This window comes from Phasianus colchicus, chromosome 13, assembly GCF_987193195.1.
Source record: "Phasianus colchicus chromosome 13, bPhaCol1.hap1.1, whole genome shotgun sequence".
Lineage (NCBI taxonomy): Eukaryota > Metazoa > Chordata > Aves > Galliformes > Phasianidae > Phasianus > Phasianus colchicus.
This window is the reverse complement of record NC_143448.1, coordinates 14,520,195-14,540,681: the sequence shown is the minus strand read 5'-3', so window position 1 is coordinate 14,540,681 and position 20,487 is coordinate 14,520,195. Positions and strand designations below refer to the sequence as shown.

General features: G+C 37.5%; 1 protein-coding gene across 1 annotated transcript in view; it reads right to left on the bottom strand.

Annotated features, from left to right (window-relative positions):
* Positions 1-20,487, bottom strand: part of WWOX (WW domain containing oxidoreductase) — a 472,763-nt gene that overhangs the window by 347,827 nt on the left and 104,449 nt on the right. The window contains exons 7-8 of the mRNA XM_031615127.2: positions 9,491-9,676; positions 5,628-5,892 (exon numbers count right to left, since the gene is read on the bottom strand). Coding sequence (XP_031470987.1) covers positions 5,628-5,892; positions 9,491-9,676 — 451 coding nt within the window. The remainder of the gene's footprint in view (positions 1-5,627; positions 5,893-9,490; positions 9,677-20,487) is intronic.

Genomic DNA, 20,487 nt, shown 5'->3' with positions numbered 1-20,487 from the left:
TATCAAAGCAAACAGATGTGAGTGACCATTAAGAAGAAGCAAGACACCTCTGTAGGTGAAGATTCATTTCTTGTCAGAATTGCATTTCTAAGTTGATGTTAGGTGTGAGTGCAAATCATCACAAGAAATTTAAGTTTAGGCACTTTCAACACATGGCAAAAGTAAAACCACTGAAGCAGCTGCAGGCACAGGGGGCTTCCTCCTGCCCACATGGGCACTGAATACATGCCAATTGCCCAAAACACTCCTGGGATAATACCAAACATCAAGAACTCGTTATTTTACATCAACTAAGACATGCAGAGGAATTTGGAACCCTTAATAGTATTCCTTATAATTCTCAATAGCAAATATTTTAAATACAAACTCTAACTCTGAAAAGCTTCTATCTTTGGGAGAGGAGATGGAAATCAAAGTATAGATCAAGTATCAGCCTCTTACACACTGAAAAATTAAGAGCAGAATGGTCTTACTGTGGCTAACTGGAGGGTTATGGTGACAGGTTGAGCTCTTCTAGTTGTAATTTATCTCTCAGCAACAGGGCCAATGTTTTATTCCCAACCATTAAAAGGACGTAACACATCTGCTAAAATTCTAGTACAACGGCTGGCTTTGCACTGCAACGGGAAATGTAACCCAAGAGTCTCAGCACTTCTACAAACCCCAGCCATTTCTTAATGTAAAAGGATTTGAAAATTTAGTTCACCGAAACATCTGCTAAGCTCTTGCTACTCCAGCACAAGATACTCTTTCTGCTCCGTTACCTGCCAACACAAATATTTTGTTCTACGTAAGACTATCGCAAGTGTGTGATAATGGCAATCTGCTTATTTTACATGCTGTTGTACACTCACAAAATCATCTGCAAGTGACATTAGATAACACTGAGCTTAAGCTGAAAGCTGATACATTTATTTAACTTTATTCTTCTATATAACTAGTAAAAAAAAACATGGACTCTGTATGACTAGCATTAATTTAAAACAAATGAATAGAAGAGAAAGAAAGAGGAGAGAAAGGGAAAGAGAGGCTGGGGAGAGAGGAAAAAAAGAAGGAAAAAACCACACAAGAAAACAAAATCCAAATCTTAGATCAAACCAACTGAGCACCCGCATGGCCTGTGAGCATGTTCCTTTCAGAGCTTCTCTTCCAATTTGTTATTTACAGTGGGCGCTTGTTTCAATTTACATTTAATTATATTGTAAGCTTCTCCAATTTACCAAGTAACTATAAAGAGGTAAGTAAAAGACAGATCCTTTCAACATTAGTAGAGCTGCAGTTGCTATAGTAATAAAACAGCAATTTATTCACAATTATTGCTTTCTGCAAAAAATACTTGTTCTCTAGTTCTAACAAATCCTTGTATATTTTAGGTCTTGAATGTGGGGGGGAGGGAGAAGGAAGGACGAAGAGTCTTTCAGTTTTCAGTGCTCTACTTAATATAAGTACTTCCTTTACACCTATATGCATCAGTAATATAAACATTGTATTATGTTTCAAAAGCTCCCAGACAGCATTCTGTGATTCAACAGAAAAGTTATTTATAAGCAGCACAAACATACCATAATTTTTAATCTATAAGCATTCAAACAGTTTTAGAAATATAAAGTTGCATTTCTTTCAGTAAGATATGAACCACTAACAGAACCAAATAAAATTATATACCTAAAAGCCTCATACTTGAAAGAAAGACCAATCATATCACAGAATCATTGGAAGGGCATGTAGTCCAACTCCCCCTGCAACAGCTACATCAGATTGTCCAGAGCCTGGTTCAACCTGACCTTGAATGTCTCCAGGTTGGCTCTGTGGGCTGGGGGGACACATTCCTGGCTCATGTCTAGCTTGCCAACCACCAGTATTCCTTTTTGGCAGGGCTGTGCTCCATCATTACATTCCTCAGAGTGTACTGATTGAGAGAGTTCCCATGACCCAGGTGCAAGACCTTGCACTTGGATTTGTTAAGGTTCACCTGGGCCCGCTGCTCAAGCCTGTCTAGGTCCCTTTGGATGGCATCCCATCCCTCAGGCATGTTGACCACACCACACAGCTTGGCGTCATCAACAAACATGCTGAGGGTGCACTCCATCCCACTGTCAGTCTCACTGATGAAGACATTAAAGAGCACTGGTCTCAGTACTGACCCCTGAGGGACACCACTCATCACTGGTCAGTATCCAAGTAGGTTTGCTCTTTTTAGGAAGTCCAGAGTGTAAGAAGGATGATCTGCAATATCATTTCTTAAGTGGAGCTTAAAATTACCTGACTTCATAAAGTGTCCTAATTATTGAAACTGAGTCACCATAGTTGTACTGAGTAACAGCAAACAGATAAAAAAAGTTTGATACTAGAATACTTCATCTCAGTGCCTCGGGGTATCAACTAAAACTGAAAGGAACCAGCAGTACTTCCTAAGCTAAATTCTGCCATACTGAGTATCCCAAGAGCCATGTGACATAGGCTGGATGACCTCTCCCAAAAATGGAGATTCATACTATGTAAAAACATGCATTTCTGAAGAAAATATTACATCCCTGGAAACCAAGGTGGAGCTATTCAACATTCAAGAAGTGAACAACTACAATTAAAACACACTGTTTTCAGATATGTACAGTATACTTGATCACCCTTGGAAAAAAAACTATTACTGAACCATAGAAAATAATGAAAACCAAGTCACAGGCACAAAAATCTAATGCTCTCCGTAGCAGCTTAGAGCCAGGGCAGAACATAAGAATTATATTTTCTGAACAAACTAGTAGGGAATCAAATGTGTTTCCTAATTTTCTCCTGTAATTTCATTTCCAAAAGAGTTGTAACTATGTGCATTAATCTAACAATCCATCACTCTCACAAAATGTAGTAAATCCATCTTTTTGAAATACAAATTAAAGATCTAATTATTTTTTATTAACAACGTTTACTACACAAATAGTTGTAAAACACCAGAGTTAAGATTTGCTACGTGCAACTCCAGTCAGCATGCACATGTGTGTATGTGCATACATTTGCATATATATATGTGTGTGAATGTATCTGCACAAAGTCCAGGAGTTCAAAAGAACTTCACACTGGCTCCAGCAGGGTTGGGCTCTCCAAATGCCAAAGTAATGCAGTAAAGTTATCAGCAGAGAGCACAAAACTGGCACAGACATCTTTGCAAGAGTCACCTTCCTGAGCTGAAAAAGCCTTACCTTTTTTCACACAGATACAGATCTCCCAGCTCCTGGTTTGGACTCAGCTCAGTAGTAACTTCTTTAAATGTTGCTGCATCATTCTGCACTGTGCAGTGCAGACATCGTTGCACATCACAAGAAGGTACAGTTGATAACCTCAGGATTGCAACTTCAAGCTCTAAGAGAACGATTCTGACCACAGAGCTCATCTGAACTATGGGGTAAGATGCCTCACAAACATTGCGAGGAAGCCCTCAGCAAAGTTAGCAATAAAATTAGTGATATAAATTAATATATAGAAATTAATAGTACAAAGACTTACAAGACTGACGCTTATCCTCACCCATATCTGCCATCACAACACTCAAATCATCTGTGAATTACGTACAAACACAGAATCACAGAACTGTAGGGGTTGGAAAGGATCTCTAGAAGTCATTGAGTCCAACTTCCCTGCTAAAGCAGGTTCCCTACAGCCCATCACACAGGTAGGCAGTCAGGTGAGTCTTAATTATCTCCAGAGAAAGAGACTCCTCTCTGGGCAGCCTGTTCCAGTGCTCTGTCACTCCAACAGTAAAGAAGTTCTTCCTCGTGTTAGTATGGAACCCCCTGTGTTCCAGTTTCAGCCCACTGCCCCTTGTTCTACTGTCCTTCACCACCAAAGGACTACTGAAGCAATCAGGCTTAGAGTAGAGTGCACTGTTCTTCAGTGCAGGTATCTTTTGTACTGTATTTTGTATTCTCTTCTACATACCACTCATAAATAAAAAGATAATATCAAAAAATCTATCAATGTAAAGACTTCAAAATGAACATCAGTGTTTTATTTTGATCCCTAGAGGGGATAAGCAACAAACACAAGAAGTTCCTCTGTGAAAATATGTCAGAGGAAATAAAACTAACAGTTCATAAAAGCTCCACAGACTGGATCCCTCTCACTGGATGGTAATACCGTACATTAATCCATTCTCAGTAGAATTTGTTTTATAAACTATCCTTAACTCAGCAGAGACATAGTTATAAAGGTCTTGGTCACAAAACATACTATTGAAAGACATTACTTGTCTCAAGGTGCCAAAATGCTCACTTACCAAACAGACATAAATAGGTTTTGGATGCATACTGGCTGCAAACTGCTGGTTGAGGACAAAGTGCGAAGACTCTTCTGACTGCCTCGCTGTCAGTACATCCATGCTTGAAAGGGTGTTTATAGTTTTGTTCCATTAGCATTACTGAAAATCCAGTATTGTTATAAAGCTGCCCATTTTTGGACACATAACCAGAGTTTTAAATACTCTGTGTTTTCCACTTACATTAAGTCACTAAAATTTAAGATCACCTGCTCCAATTCTAGAGGTAAGATCAAGCCGCAACAATTGCTTCTGTGCTCTGCTCTCTTTCAAATAAAAGCAATTCATTTGGCCTCTATCGCTAGCTCAGGACATAGTAGACATTACAAAACAACTACTTGTGTTGGTCATTAAGTCCTCTGTAAAAGGGACCTTATTTGGGCCTGACCAAATCACCATGGCGAGATACATTCTGCATAGACATTAATTTCTTAATTTCCCTGAGTCCTAGCTGCAGGTAGTCAACGGAGACCCCCTTCCCCTTGTTCCCTTTTTGTGGAATACCATTCTTTGTCATAAAAATATAAATGGATAAGAAACAGTCAACAACATTAAAAAGAAGCCAGTTCTCAATGAAGTAAAAGTCATTTTTGGACTCCTTAAAAAGTATCCTGTGTCAGAGGATCAAGAGATAAGAGTAACCTCCTCCAAGCATGGGAGATGCTGAAATGTTTTATATAATGAAGCTCCATAACGTTGGCTATGAAGGAATAACACAGCCTTTCATCGCATTACTGTCCCAATCCAAAGACCAGTGTGAAGACAAAGGAAAAACCCCCACTGCCTTTAGTGCTTTAAAAGAATCAAGAAAATCATTGTTGTTGTTATTTTTAAATATGAATGAAGGTGCTTTTACCACTGAAAGCACTTTCCCTCAGCCATTAATAATGTCTGTAGTATCTTTTCTAACTAGGACATCTGTTTACATAAAAAATGCAGTCAAGCATATTCCACTTAAAAACCAAAGAAGTTTTTGATGTTTTACATATACTGAGCAGAGAAATAACTCTGAACTGTGCGACACCTAAAATATACAAATACCTTAATCAGAGAAAGTGAAAATCATATATTCAAACATGGGAGTCACTCAATCCACCTAACGTGGTACCTTTACAGCAGATTGACAAATTTAATCTAAAATGGTTGAAGTAACCTTCACTAGACCACTCACGATCTTGACATTATGTTTGTCATTAAAATCAAGGTTGTAGTTATAAAAGGCAAAAGGTCAAAGCAAATACATACATCTGGAATTTTATAACTTTACTCTCCTGATTTGAAAATTGAAGATGTGTAAAATACTGTTAGGTCATTCACTTACCATGGATTTGGTGAAAGGTCGAGCCAAGATAAACAGCAGAGTGTACACCCACCAGTTACGATGAATGGAGGAGTAAATCATATTTCCAGGATGGACTGAGTTAGACGTCACCCCATGGGGAGAAAGGCGTCGGTTCAGCTCGTTGGAGAACAGTATATTGCAAAGTTTGGAACGATTGTAGGCCAACATAGCCCAGAACTCCTTCTTAGATGGAGAAAGCAGGTTGAAATCAAGTTTTCCAGAGGAGTCTTTAATTTCTGTAAATCTGAAAAACAGTAAATGTACCTTAGATACCCCACAGTTAATTCTGCTCTCATTAAGAACAACATAAAACGTAGATAACTGAGTAGAACTTGGCCAGAACCAAAATAAAACATCGGTTTACTTGGCAATTGCAAGTATCTAGTGGAAATTGCTCAAGGCCCAAGGAATAGCCCCATATATATAGCAGTAAAATTATTGAATAATTAGCAGACACAAATAGTAAGTAAACACAAGTTGAAAAAAAGGCCTTAATGATTTAAAAGCATTGTATGAACTTATGAATTACATTATTTTTAATCAGAAAAGGAAAATTTGCCATAGTTCCACAAAAGCACAATTAACATGCAGGAATTAATGCAGAATAAAATGGAAGCAGAGAAAAACAGCATCCTTTCATTTAATCCGTTCCCCTGATTATTTCATCATATACTGAACACTTTCATTTAAGTGTTCAAGTAACTATGGATGAGTCTCACTACCTCTTAGACTCTTTTTTAGATTAAAAATTGATGAATATAAAGGGGTTATAACCTTGGCAACTTGCCATCAATAGTCTTATATGTTTAAAAGACAAACGTAAACAAAGCCAAAATGAGTTCTGGCAGAGTATAATGTTTTTAAGTATACCCATGGCATGGCTGAACACAAATCAAAGTAACTAGTTGATGTTTTTTAATTGGGTCTGACAGAGTCATTAAACACCAGCTGTTTGTTTCTTTTTCTTTTTTTTTTTCTTTTAAATAACAAAGTAGGGAATGTTCTAAAGACTTTTAGATGAAGAAAAGGAATTTTTCATATAGTATATTTTCCAATTCTTACAATTTTGATGTATCAATTTACTAGATTATCTTAGTATTAGAAAATAATACTATATTTAGTTACAGACTCATGTTCCACCCAGAAGAGCTACTAAAAATAAAACAGATTTAGCAAGCTCTTTTTAATACTGGGTTTTCAGAATCAGCTAGGGAGAACAGGGATAAACATAATTATAGTACACACTAGAAAAATGTTTTAAAATATCTTTACTAATTTTGCATCTCGTATCCAGAAATGAAGAGATCAGCTGGAATTTCTACTTCCATTTTGAGAGCAGGATTATAATACATTTAGAGAAAAGCAACCACAGTATTTGAACTCAAGAGGAACCCAGAATGTCCTACATCTTGTAGAATTGGCCCTTCAATTTAAGCAACAAAAAATTATCTGTCATAATTTCCAGTTAGATAACAGACATCTCTGAAATTAACAGGGCTATTCTGGGAGGAATTTCCTATATTCATTCCTCAAGTAACCACTTAGGACACCAAAAATAATCTATAAATAAAGCACTTAATACTTATTGTATACTGTACAATGGAAACACACGGGCATAATTTGAGTCCCATCCTTCAAGTGAGTCAATCTTATGTCAGCAATCTCATTGAATTCAGTAGGATAAGGACTGCACAATCAAATTAACTACAGAAATAAAGACAGAAGGAAAGTCAACCTACTTATTATTCTGATTTTCATATGATGTGCTTAGAGTATGGAAAACTTAATTTAAACAGATTTCATTTGTGTTGAATCCAGGTAAGTGAAAAGAATGAGGAACCAGAGAGGCAAATAAATATCTTGCCTTGGAGCAGTCTAGTATAATATTTTCCACAAACATGGGACTTTATTTTTCCCCTAACAGGGGGTCTTGACTCCAGCTAAAAGATCTAGCCAAGGTTTATGGAAGTAATTAGATACCAACACTTCTCTTTTACAACATAGTTTAAGGCACAGAGTTCTCAAGTAGGTCAGAAAGTACTACTATCCAATAATACCTAATGTCTAAACTAACTCCTTACATCAACTTCTTGCCATTAAACTGATTAGGGGCAAAACCAGTTATTTACAATGATCGTTTTAAATGCTAAGATATGACATGAATTGGAAGAAGGGGGACATCAAGTAGATGTGTTTATTATTTTACTCAAGCATAGGCTGTTGCTTATTTTTTGACTGGCTTCCATAAACCTCAGCTGATCTAATGAAATTAGCAATGAACACTTCAAAAAATGCTTTTGAAAAAGCAGATAAAGATGTTCAGAGCTGTAAGCTCTAGTTATACATAACATTTAATATAGTGAAAAACAAAGATGTCATTTAAAATACCATCAGACGCAAACTTACAAAGGGGAACAAGCAGCTGACAATTCAACATAATCTCCCATTAAATAACAGCTCATTTATACGTATCCCATTGTGCCATCCACATCTGGCAAGTGATTGGACTTGGCAGATTTATTTCTAGAGCTATCTTGCCTGCCCTGCAGTAGCCTCCCTTACTCCTAACAGGACTCTGCTACTTGCTTTCACAGACCTGGTGTGATTTGCCAAGATAAGGATGTCCAGATTTTGTTACCACCTAATTACTAGACATTTCATGTCTTTTAACACCAGGGAGGATTATTACTGGCATTTTCTATTGCTTCTTTCATTTCAGCCATCATAAATTTAAAATGGTAAAAGTAAATCTATCTGCAGTGTGTCATTTATACCATAAGCCCCTGTGTTTGGAAGTGATAAAGGTTTCAGCCTGACCCTTGGCTGGTCTCTCTCTACCAGGTCCCTGGGGTTGCATTTTATGGAAACATGATTAAAAAAATAAGCTTCATGCTGGGTCACTAAAACATTTCAGAAATATGAAGGCAGGGAAAGAGGGGAAAAAAAAAACAACAAAACCAAACACCACTCACACATTCTTTCTTTGGGTTTGCTGAAGATGTTACACATGACCAGAAGTGAAACAGAAATCAACAACAATGTTTAAAGCTAGACGTTATAGGTCTATTTTAGAGTCCCGGAACTAAATCAGAAGCCAGTAAGAGGTTTGCACTCTCTAAAATACAGAACTGGGGCCTCCATTTTGCACAAGGAACTCTCTAATTCTCTAATTTATATCAAAACCTTCTTCCCAGTTATTAAAACAAACACTTCCAGCACAACTGAAATAAGGCAAACCTCATCACATCTGTTTTGCACTTCTCATGACAGTAGGAAATACAAGCATCTAATATTTTAATTAAAACTTTCACCAAAAGAGGCATGGCCAGTGTTCTAATGTGTATTAACTATACTATTTCCCAGTTACATTACACAGCTAATGTCTGCATTGAATTCCCTAATTTCTCATTATAAAACAATTGGATTTCATCTAGTAGTTTTTAATTGCATTGTTTCTCCTACTAAAATAACTGCACATTCTTCTTGGTACGATGTTGAAGTAGTTGAATGACAAATCAATATAGGTCATGCCATTCAGATTTAATCAATTATTATTCCATCTCCTAGCGAAATCAATAAGTGGTCTGATACGCGGTGAAAATCTGCATTCATACAAAGAATGATCAAAAAATACCTACAAACTAGAACACGCTTTACATATGGCAATGTAGCAACATCCACAGACACCGGCAATGCTGTTTTTAAAGAGATTATTCAAACAACAAATGCTTTAGACCGGGGCCTTTCCTTTTTAAGAACTTACGCAGCTCTGCCATCACCATCTCTGCTTTAAGGATGGCAGATCTCAGCTAAACCCAAACCACAGCGTAAGGTTAACCAACCTGTGTGACTCTGAGGACACGACCACCACCCTGGCAGGGGAGGAGCGGCGCAGGACGTCCTCCAGCAGCTGGACGAGATAGAAGTGCCCCAAGTGGTTCACCTGGAAGGTGGACTCCAGGCCGTCCTCCGTCAAACTCCACGGAGCACCAAACATTGCGGCATTGCAGACCAGGATGTGAAGAGGCCTTGAAGAATTAAAAGTACCAAGAGTTAAAACTGTCTAGAGAAAGGTAGCTTGGTGAAATGCACTGAGTTGCATTCCTGTGGGAATCAAGTGCACACAGAGGGTGCAGGTTTCAGTTGTGCAGGGCAGAGCTGTGTGAGGAGGGCAGGGTTGCCCGCTGCTGGCTGCACACAGAGCCCACCACAGGGCACTGCTGAGGCACTCGGTGCCACTGCCACCACTGGGATTTAGTGAAGAACAGAGTGCAACTCTAACACCAAAACATTAATATCGTTGCATTTGTTTGGGTAGCCTGTTCCAGCATATTTCATCTTCATTGCAATGGACGAAATCCTGTGACAAATGCAAAATCAACCACCCAACATCAACCCTATGTTTAAAGATAACAAATGAAGCGCAGCTAGGAAAAGCAGCTGCTTGCCCTCAGTTCAAGCACTCCTCACAGCCCTTTATGTAGAAGAGAGGAGATCCAGCATCAGATCTTCTCCTTAATGGTTAAACAGGGTACGCACCTCTGCTCTGAACATCTGCAAAAGGAATTGTGGAAAAGATGAAAAATAAAGGCACAGATTGTCAAACAGACCTGACTGAATCTAGGATCCTTCAGGCACGTTTAAAAGCCCTGATTCTGATAGGCCAGATTTCAAAACCATTTCCAGCAGAATCATGCACACCTTAGCTGAACGCTGAGATCTGCGCATCATCACTGACAAAAGCAGAAAACTACATGTCTTTATTAAATTGAATTTCAACTGTGACCTTGCTTGGAAGTTACCATCTGGTTTTAAAAGAAGTTAAGAATCTAATATCTGTACTTGTGCCAATTTCGAAAAAAAAAAAAATAACAAAAAGCTTCAGATGCAGGCTGAAACATCTTTGTGTTTTGGGAGCTTGTTTTCTGAAGTGCTGAATTTCTTTTGGGCAGTGATACACATGTAATAGCTTCCTATACATGCTGCGTCTGCAAAACAAACTGAAGATAAAGGGGGACTGTCCTTTTAAAGGCAAGGTTCTCCCTTTCTGCTCAAACCACTTTGCACAAAGGTATTGCTTTTGCTGTCTCACTCAACACTGCACGATCAGGCTATTTGCTGGGATATAAAAGACTGTATTTTAAAACAAATATCCAACCCTTTGAGGCATATTTTATCAAAGTTCTTTAAACTCAAGTTCATCTTGCGTGTTCAAGATCCATCTGCCAAGAGGAAAACAAAGCCTCATGAAGATTGAGAATGCACGTGGGGAAACTTCGGATGATTCATCATCTCTTCTGAAAGTTTCTGAAAAGTTCTGGCAAGAATTAATTTACTGATTTGTAAATCTCCTGGGAAAAGGTACGAGTTTCTTCAGCATAGATGCTGGTTTTGGTATACGAGCCTCCTCTTTGAGAACTGGGGCACATGAGTACTGCAGTAATATAGAAAATACCATCATCATTTCCTGAGAAAGCAAATGTGGCACATTTGTATAGAAAGATTTTAACTTTATGTGATAATTGTTATACGTAGTGTGAAACAACAGACCACAGTTAGACAGAAAGGACCCACAAATGAACCAGTGGTATATTCCACCTATCCAAATTGTAATACCCTTCATTAATACTAATTACACAGTAACTACCAGAGGCAAAATATGCGCTCTATACCTAAATCTCTCAGCTCAATTAATTAAAAAGAGGATTCTAAAATTATAAAACTATAAAAGGTAGTCACTATTAAACTGTAAGTGAATTAAATAGGGTTTTATAAAAGAAATAAAATTATGCCTCAGTCTTGAGCTTTTTATTTTCTGAATAATATTTTGTTCTATTTTTTTAATAAAGGTAATGAAATTTAAAGAGACTGTAAAGTTAAAAATACTTACACTATCCTATTAAAAATCTGTGAAGAAATATAAAAATGAATACAGAAACATTTTAAATAAGTATGCTAATGAAAAAGTAAAACCTATATTTGTAATCAGTGTTAGTGTTTTTAAATGGTTTAAAAGTGGTTTCTCTAGTAAACATCACAGAAAAGAAACCTGAAGGGCTGTTCCAGCAGCTACTGCTGCTGTGCCTCATCTCAGCTCAGAAAGAACCACCTCTCAGGTCTGGTCCATCTATACAAAGCTATCAGTATCTCACGTCTCACTGCTAGCAAAGGTCCAATTACTGAAAATTGTCACCTAAGTTTTTGTGATGTGGACATTCACACACCAGGAACGGAATGAGATTACATAGCCATTTCACATTACCTTTGTAACAGTCATAACATGGTTATGAATTTCAGCCACAGATGACAGATTCTAATCTCAGTGGTGCAGAGCTCTGTATTGCTGAACGTATCATTATGCAGGAACAAAATTCTTAAGATACTTGACAATTCACACCACACATCTGGCACTACAGCTTTGCTTTATGACAGGAGTATTTTTAAGTGATAGCAGAACTATGACCTTGATTTCACAAGTTCATTAAAAAAACTGCTGTGATCTACATTAGGCTTCCTCCTGAGCCCAAAGAAAAAAAAAAAAGAAAAGAAAAAAAACCTCTCCTTGGTTCAAGTAGTGCCTTTGATGTAGAATTACAAACAACTAAGACTAACAAAAATATGTCATCAGCAATGGAAAATGTTATTATTATTGACATTACCAAGTGTGTTCCCTTTAACCATGACGCCTACTTGATCTTTCTGGAAACTCTGTATAATTAAAACCTTCCAGAGTGTTTTGCAAATTTACCCCTATGTCTCCTTAAAATGTCTTCAGTCGGTGACTTACATCACACCAAGTGAGCTAATGTGTTCTACCATTACAATTTAAGTATGTACTGGGAGTTGAACATAAGCTGCTCCACCATAGCATGTAGTCACTGTTTCTTCTCATTCACAGCATGACTGAGACGAGAGAATACTCTGCTTAAACTGCAAGCTATGCAGCAACTGTAGAAAACTCTCATTGTGTTGGTAATTGTAGCTACAATTTACTGAAGTTAAAAAGCATGTAGAATTAATAAGGACATATTTAACTGTGAATATCTCACTTAAAAACCACTGAATATCTTGTGCACTTCACAAGCCTGTGACACATCACTAAGCCTAGTATCGGGCAAGTCATCCAGATCTTGCATGCTGTGCTAAATTCACCATTAGAAGCTACAAAGAAATCCAACTGCTCTGCATTATTTTAAAATACAAAAAGTTAATACATTAGAGAGAGACAGAAATGAAGTTGCTGCTATAAATCAGTTAGTTACAAAATGCAATAATCAAGTGGGTTAGCACCTGACGTTAAACTATGATCTGCCAGCAGACTCCCAAGCCTGGCTATGTGCAGCAGTAGATATTTCCAAGGGAATTAATTACCAATGATTTGCAAAGGTAAGAATAATATTTTTCAACAAATGTAGCCTGTGCACTAGGAGGTTAAACAAACACCGCCAAAATGTCAACAGAGCTCATGGCTTTGGTGTTCTCCCATTGCAAATGCAATGAAATAGTTAACCAGAAATTATGCAAAGGGAATACTCTCAAATCTTCCCATGAAGCAGAATGTCACACCATCTGGGGCACTTCTCAAGTGATTTGAAAAGTTCACACTGTTTGGAATTACACTGAAATTCAACAGAAAAGGTTTTACCATATCCCCCAAGTCCCATAAGCAACTGTAGACCTATGTCACGGCCAGTAAAGAAGGCAGAGAGATGTGACTTCTCTTCCATAGAGAAGCAAAGTCACAGCCCACCACATTTTTCCATCCCATAACCCTGAACACCCAGGTTGCTCCCACGCAGAGCTAGAAAATGCTGGTACTTCTGTGAGGAAACGTCTATATTCACAAAAAAGGATAACCAAATGCAGTCATTTGGCTCCCCAGAAAACAAAACAAAACAGAGTTAAAAAATCATCTCCAGAAATTTCTCTCAATCATACAAGAAGCAACAATGGGAAACTGAGCAACAAGGAAAAGGCTAAAAGCAGGAGGAGATCTCGGCACCACGTAAGATCTAACATCCGCTCAAAAATATTTACTACCTTGATGAAAGCACACCCAAAAAAGCACCTCTTAACTACATGAATTTTGAAAATGAATGCTTAATGCATGCCTAACTTCCTCTTTTCTGGGAGCACTGACTGAAAAGATACCAAAAATAGCTTCTGTTGCCACCTGTCAAATGACAGAATAGTGGATCCTTGTCAGACAGGCTTCATTTTAAGTCAAGCTACTAACACAGGACTTAGGGCCCCGATGGATGACCTCCAGCTATAAGCAAGAAAAATTCTCTCAAATTCTTCCAAAGAAACTGGATTTCTTTGCAGGATTTGACACTGTTGATCAGCAAATACTTCTGCCCCATTTCCAAGAGATTAATGGGAATGGACTGAAATTGTTCTGCCTCTCTCTTCATACCTAATACATGGGAATTATGAGCAGCTGCTCCTGTATGTTCATAAAATATCATCTACATACTGCCATATAGGTCAACCATCTCTCAATCATTATTAATTACCTCTATAAAATCTTGAGTGCACAATTTCATAAAAGTTTGGAGAAGGAAAAAAGGTCTCAGTAGATTTAGATCTAAACAGAAAACATCCATTAGTCCTAGTTTTCCCTGTATTAATTTTCTTAAACATACAAGAAAAAAAAAAAAGCCATGTATCTTACACTTCCAGAAATTAATAAGCAATCATCCTTCGAAGAAGACTTTTAGCTCTAAGGTGATGAGAATGTGGGAGAGGCCCCTACTTTTCCATTCGGTGGAGGTGCAGAAGCAATTTCCACTATTGTAAAAATCTTAATTTGAACTTCTGAAAAGAAATTTAGACCCAACAAATATATATATCTATTTATACCTTTAACATTAACATCTAAAACATCTGTGATGTTGCCATCAAGCTGACATTAGGAAAACCTACACTGCCCAAGGTATTTTCCCATTAAAAAGATCCAAATTGGAATTTTAACATTTTACTGTAGTATAAATTTCACAGATTACACACAAAATAAGAAAAGAAGGGATGAGGTTTAAGTTATTGATATGATCTGTCTCCTACATTTTGCTGTTTCATACAATACAAGCATGGTATGTGACACTGTAAATCTGAGGAATTGGGAACTTTTTAACATGCATTATGTATGTTACATACAGCAGTAAACCACTGTCTTTTGATAACAAATTATTTATCTTAAATGAAGATCAAGATTAATGGGATTAATACTTAGCTGCCTTCCTACCACCCCAGGAATTAGCCCAGTCTGTACATATGCTAATGCTCCTCTGTCATTTTCCTGAAGGTATGAAGAAGCAAACCTCTGAACAAGGATCACTGAACTCAATCCATGAGCTTAGAGCCTTCTCTTCCTGTTTGGATATACTTCACCTCTTATTAAGAAGGAAGAATTATATTTCATGAGCACGCGGGGGGTTTCTTTCTTCTACATTCATACCAAGGACACTTTTGCCTTTTTGGGGCCCATTATCCACAGCTGTGAATTTCCTTCTGCATAGCTCTAATCTAACCCTAAATTATCTCTGACAGCAAATGCTGCACTCATGGAATTGGTATGAAAAAGTGCTGTTCGTCCCAAACCCCAGTGCCTCCTCAGGACTGCATTTCATACCAAAATCCACCCAAAAACCCACATTTTCCATTATCAAAATACTGCATCTTGCTAGTTCTGCAAATGCCTCAATACATACGGATTTTGGAGTTCCTGGTGAGAGGTCAGGGTAGAAAGGGGACCAAACCAGGCTGTGAAACTTAATTCCTGTATCTGTTCAACCTTTCAGTATTTCCATCCTGCGCTCTCTTTTTCCTTTTCACAAGCTCTGGCACAGTATGAAGAGCCCCTCATTTCACTATTTGTCATGTCTTGCAAAGATTTTTTTTTTTAAGTATCAGTGACACTTAAAAGATATGTAGAATCTGGTAATTTTCTTTTCCTTCAGCAATTCACACAGGGACAACTCTATCTTTTTCAAAATCCCTATAGCAAAGCATCATTTACAAACATACACAAGGAGTTACTAATATACAGAAGCCAGCTCTAAAGGAACATTTATCTTGCAGTAACCACGGAATGATTTGTTATTTTCACTGCACTTCTAAAGATACAAATTTCTTTTGCATTCACTGTGTGATTGTGAAGAAAAAAAAAAAAAAAAAAAAAAAGGAAGCTACAAACTCACAAGAAAAGCCAGTTTTATTACATATTCATGGTATTTTCCATTGAAAACAACTAACCCTTTGGAATATGTCTTAGGAACCACAGTTTATCATCTAAACAATAAAACACTTTATGCATTTTGAACATTTCACTTGCCACTGACAACTCTTTCCTCTGTTTTGCCCAGAGAAATATAGAGCTGTAATCAAGCCCACAGCAGCTGCGTGCTGCCATTCAGACTTGAAAGATTCCATGTTGTGATAAAAATTAATGTGCTTTGAAATCCTCTGGGATTTTTGATACCTTGGGAGCAGCTAATGAAGAAATACAACCTTTGCAGAGTATAACGCAAATTTTTTGGTTCTAAGATTAAGACACATGTGCCATATGCATGGTCTGTCTAATGTCAGCAGTAAAGCATTCATACTCAAGTGCCAGAAGACTCTGCCTTCATGTGTTTTAATTATCTCCCATATAAAAACTTTAACTAAATATATTTTAATGCTTAAGCAATTGAATAAATACATTTGCCTTATATTTCAGAAATTTTAGAAGACAACATCACTTAAACACAAATCTTCTTAAAATCCATTAAGCTATACCACTGCAAATTCCTTGTTTTATTTGCAACAGAATAGATTGTAATTAGGCGGATTAAGTCATATATATTTTACTTCCTTAGATACTCAAAACACCTCTTGCTGCTGATGTGTCTTCTGGAACTTTGTAGAAAGGCAGTGCCTCTAAAGAGTTTTAGAAGTGGACTCCAAAACATTTTATGAGCCGCCTCAGACTTGTCTTAGACTTTGGCATGAATGCGTGGCTCAAAATGGGAATCAAAACCATCAATGTGCTGAGCAGAAGCCACTGGGGGGTTCACAGTCTTAACATGTACCTGGCTAGAATAAGTCAGAAAAGAAATCAGAAGGACAAAGCAAATCTTAAATTTTCTTAAGAACGTCTACTTCAGGTCTGTTTCAAGCTGCTTCCTTTCTTTTGAGATTCTCACAGGCCACTTTTCAAAACCTAAGGAATTAAGCCAAGCTCAGCCTTTCACAAAATGCTGCTGCTGATGGTAGCAGTGCCATCCCCAGTGCATAATTACATGCTGCTGTGTGTGACAATCTGACAGCCTCCAAACCTTCATCTCCTACCTTTCAGGAGCACTTATTAATCACCAGATTGTGGACTGGGTGGTGGTGGCAAAGGGATACTTTCCATCCCTTCTGCCCAAACCACATCATTTTCCAGAAAACAACAGAACATTTACTGGGCCAGGCTGTGTATAGAAGAAGAAATGACTCTAATAGTTTGGTTTGACTGGGCAGTCACCAGTGAGCAGAGTTTTGGTTCCAGCTTCCTATTTAAATAAATAATTCTGGACTCTGGAAATTCATTCCCTCATTCCTTCACTGTAATTTGAGTGTTTGAGCATACCTGCAGACTCATCCCTTTGTTCACCTCCACATCTACAGCTGACTAAAATAAAGAACTAACAGGACACTGTTTTGATCTTCTTTCTTAGTTCAGAGTTATAGTCCAGATCCATGGCACAGAGACATTGTGGCACATCTGTGAGTGTTTTTGTCTGCTCAGTGTCTGAAGATGAACAGTAGCCAAATAGCCTTCCTTCCCTGAGACCAACTGAAGGGCAGCATTCCCATCAGCATTACAGATTATGCTGAAATTTGGGGCTGAGATTTTATCAAAAAATGGCTTCGAATTTCTTCTTGTTTACACATTAAAGGGGAGTCAAAAAGTACTTCAAAAGCAGTTGGTTTCATTTTCCACTCTCCATTTTGTTTCCAGTGCTAGAGCTAGATGCAGTCTGAGCCAACCAAAACAGCCAGTCCAGGTACTGAGTGAAACAGAAACAGCCACACATCTTCAGATGCCAAACGCAGGAGAGAGACTCTTTTCACTGTAACTTTAGGAAGAAACCTGGATAACCCTCCAAAGACGAGTGGCAAGTTCACAAATTTTAGGCAGTCCAGTTTGTAGTCATAAAACTGTGCAAGCACCTATCATTCTTTCTGCTGTCAATGTGCAAAAGCATTTAATTTTTTTTTTGGACATGTACTTCTAGTTAATGTTATAGTGAACTGTCCATTCTATATTTTAAGTTAGACTTTTACTTTAAGAAAGAGTTCTGAGAATGGAGATATTTCTTGTGTTCCAATGCAGCAGATAAGGTGATCTGGTGAAAACGTCATGTTCTCTGGCCTCCAGTAAAAGTGGGGAGGATTAAGCTTGAAAGACTCCTAATTAAAAAAAAATACTGGAAATAGTTTTTGGATGCACATGGCTTGACACATGCTACCATAATGGGGTGATTGTGTACAAGAGCTTAAAAACAGAAGGGAAGAAAAACAAAAAAGGAAGGAAAGAAAGAAGATATTTATGCAGAAAGCCAATCCCTAGGCTTTAATAAGGCACAGTACCACCACATAAGGAAAACAAAGTGTTTCACTCTAATATTATTACGAATGTTTCAAATTCAGTCAAACTTTGATCTTATTTAAATTTAAGATACATGCTGTCTGCAACAGTAACTTCCAAGTTATGCATGTTTCCATACTTAATTCAACGTGGATATTTTTGAATATCTCAAAACTTACAATGCTGTCCAGAAGTTTGTGTCTGAGTAGCACTGTTAGAATGCAAGTCGTATTCTGAGTTCAAAAGACAAATTTAATAGCTCAACTGTTTCTAGCTCTAATTCACAAGACATATGTCTATAAATTTCAAAGATCTCTGCAGGTTGGAAAATATATTCACACTTTGAATAACATTATGCAGCGGCAACAATTGTCTCTAACAAAGAGAATTCTGCTACAGAACTGTGAGGCGTATTGGCATAAAAGCATCACTAATAATTCATTTAAATCATATATTCATTTTTTTCTGGACCCTTTAAATCGTCCATGAAACAACTTGCTGAATAGATCCCATTTCTCCATATGTATTTATAGGTACAGATAGAATTTATCATACAACCTTTGTGATTTAATTGTGGTTAACTTAGAATTAAAAAAAAATAAAGCATGTAATATGTCAGTCATCATATATGAAGATTCAGAAAAATACTTTCTGGGGTGAATTTTTAGCAGGCTCAGAATCTTAATTGCATCTGCAAGGTTTCATAACACTTCTGGTTGCAGCATGAAAAATAAATGCACTCATGGAGTCTGCGGCCTCAGTAAGGAGGCCAACTGAAAATCTGGTCCTCTCCATTTTGGGTCTGGTTGGGGAAATAATAAGAGACTAAGTTCCAAATGGTGGACCATAATTCATAACTGCTGTCTTTTCTGTATTCCTATATACAGTATAAGTGAATAAACTGTTAGCATATGCCAATTCTTACCACCACCACAAAAAAAAAAAAATCTATTTTAAAGTATAGAAAAGAAACAGTAGTGAAAATCTACAGACAGAAGTCCTGCATTACTGTGAGTTGCATAACTGCGAACTGCTGCTTCCAATTCAGAAAACTCTCAGTAGTAGTTATTGGCAAATACTATTTTTTTTTTTTTTTTTTTAATTTGAAGTAAACCAAGTTTTTTTTCAGGATAATCTCATTCTTTTCCTCAAACATGGAGAACATTAGATTGATGTTTTACTGTTTAGCTGAAGAAAACTTTAATTCAAACCAAGCTGCAGTGTGCACCACTCAAAGCTAAGATGCACATAACATTTCATATGCAGCCTTATCATTTAGTTCTGCCTGCTGTTATGATCGTGTCACAGTTCTTATGCTGAGGATCATGCAAGGAGCATGATACAATGATTGTAAGCACTGGCAAAAAAAAAATAACCAATACCTATTCTGGACATTTTAGGGTGGAAATATTAGCTCTCTTTCACAATTAAACCATGCAGGCTGCAGTCAAACGTGTGATGACCAAAATATCAAATACAAGTTCCTTTAAAAATTCCAAATCCTGCAGTCCATGAACAGCAAAACACTGATTCCGGCTAGATTTAAATGCTATGTTGCATACAAGCACAGGAGGGCAGTCATTTGTCTAATAAAGTGGGATTAATACCAACCATAATTCCTCACATTGTGCCCAGTCAATGTAGAGAAGATTCAATTCAGTGTTTTTACTTCCAAAAGCCTAATATGAAAGATTGGATTGTCTGCCTCATCCAACTGCACAAAAAGCAGTTAATGCCAAATCCATCCTAGCCCAGAACATTATTATAAACAGATCATTTATTTGATTTTCCTTAACAGAGACATTCAATCAACTGCCTGAGCTGAAAACTAGCAGAGGGGAAAGACTAGAAACAGATAGTAGAAATAACTTGAGAAATTTAGCTCTTGGGTGCATCGAGACCTTTTTTCCTGCTCTCATCCTAACCCTATGTCATGGTTTTATGATTTTTGGTTATCAGTATTCCACATCATAACATCATGTAGTGCACTGGGAGTTTAACTGTTAATACTCAAGTTCCGGGTACCTGCCCGGAAGAGAAGAAGAACTACATTGCCCAGAGGGCTCTGCAGTCAGGGAGGAGATATAATTCCTGGCAAGGTCACCTGATGCGCTCTTCTTCGTCCTCCCTTCTTCATCAGCTCTTCTTCATCTCCCTGCTGCTTAACCAGACTGCACATCTCACCTCAGCCAGGTGAGTCCTATCCACCTTTCAGACATTCTC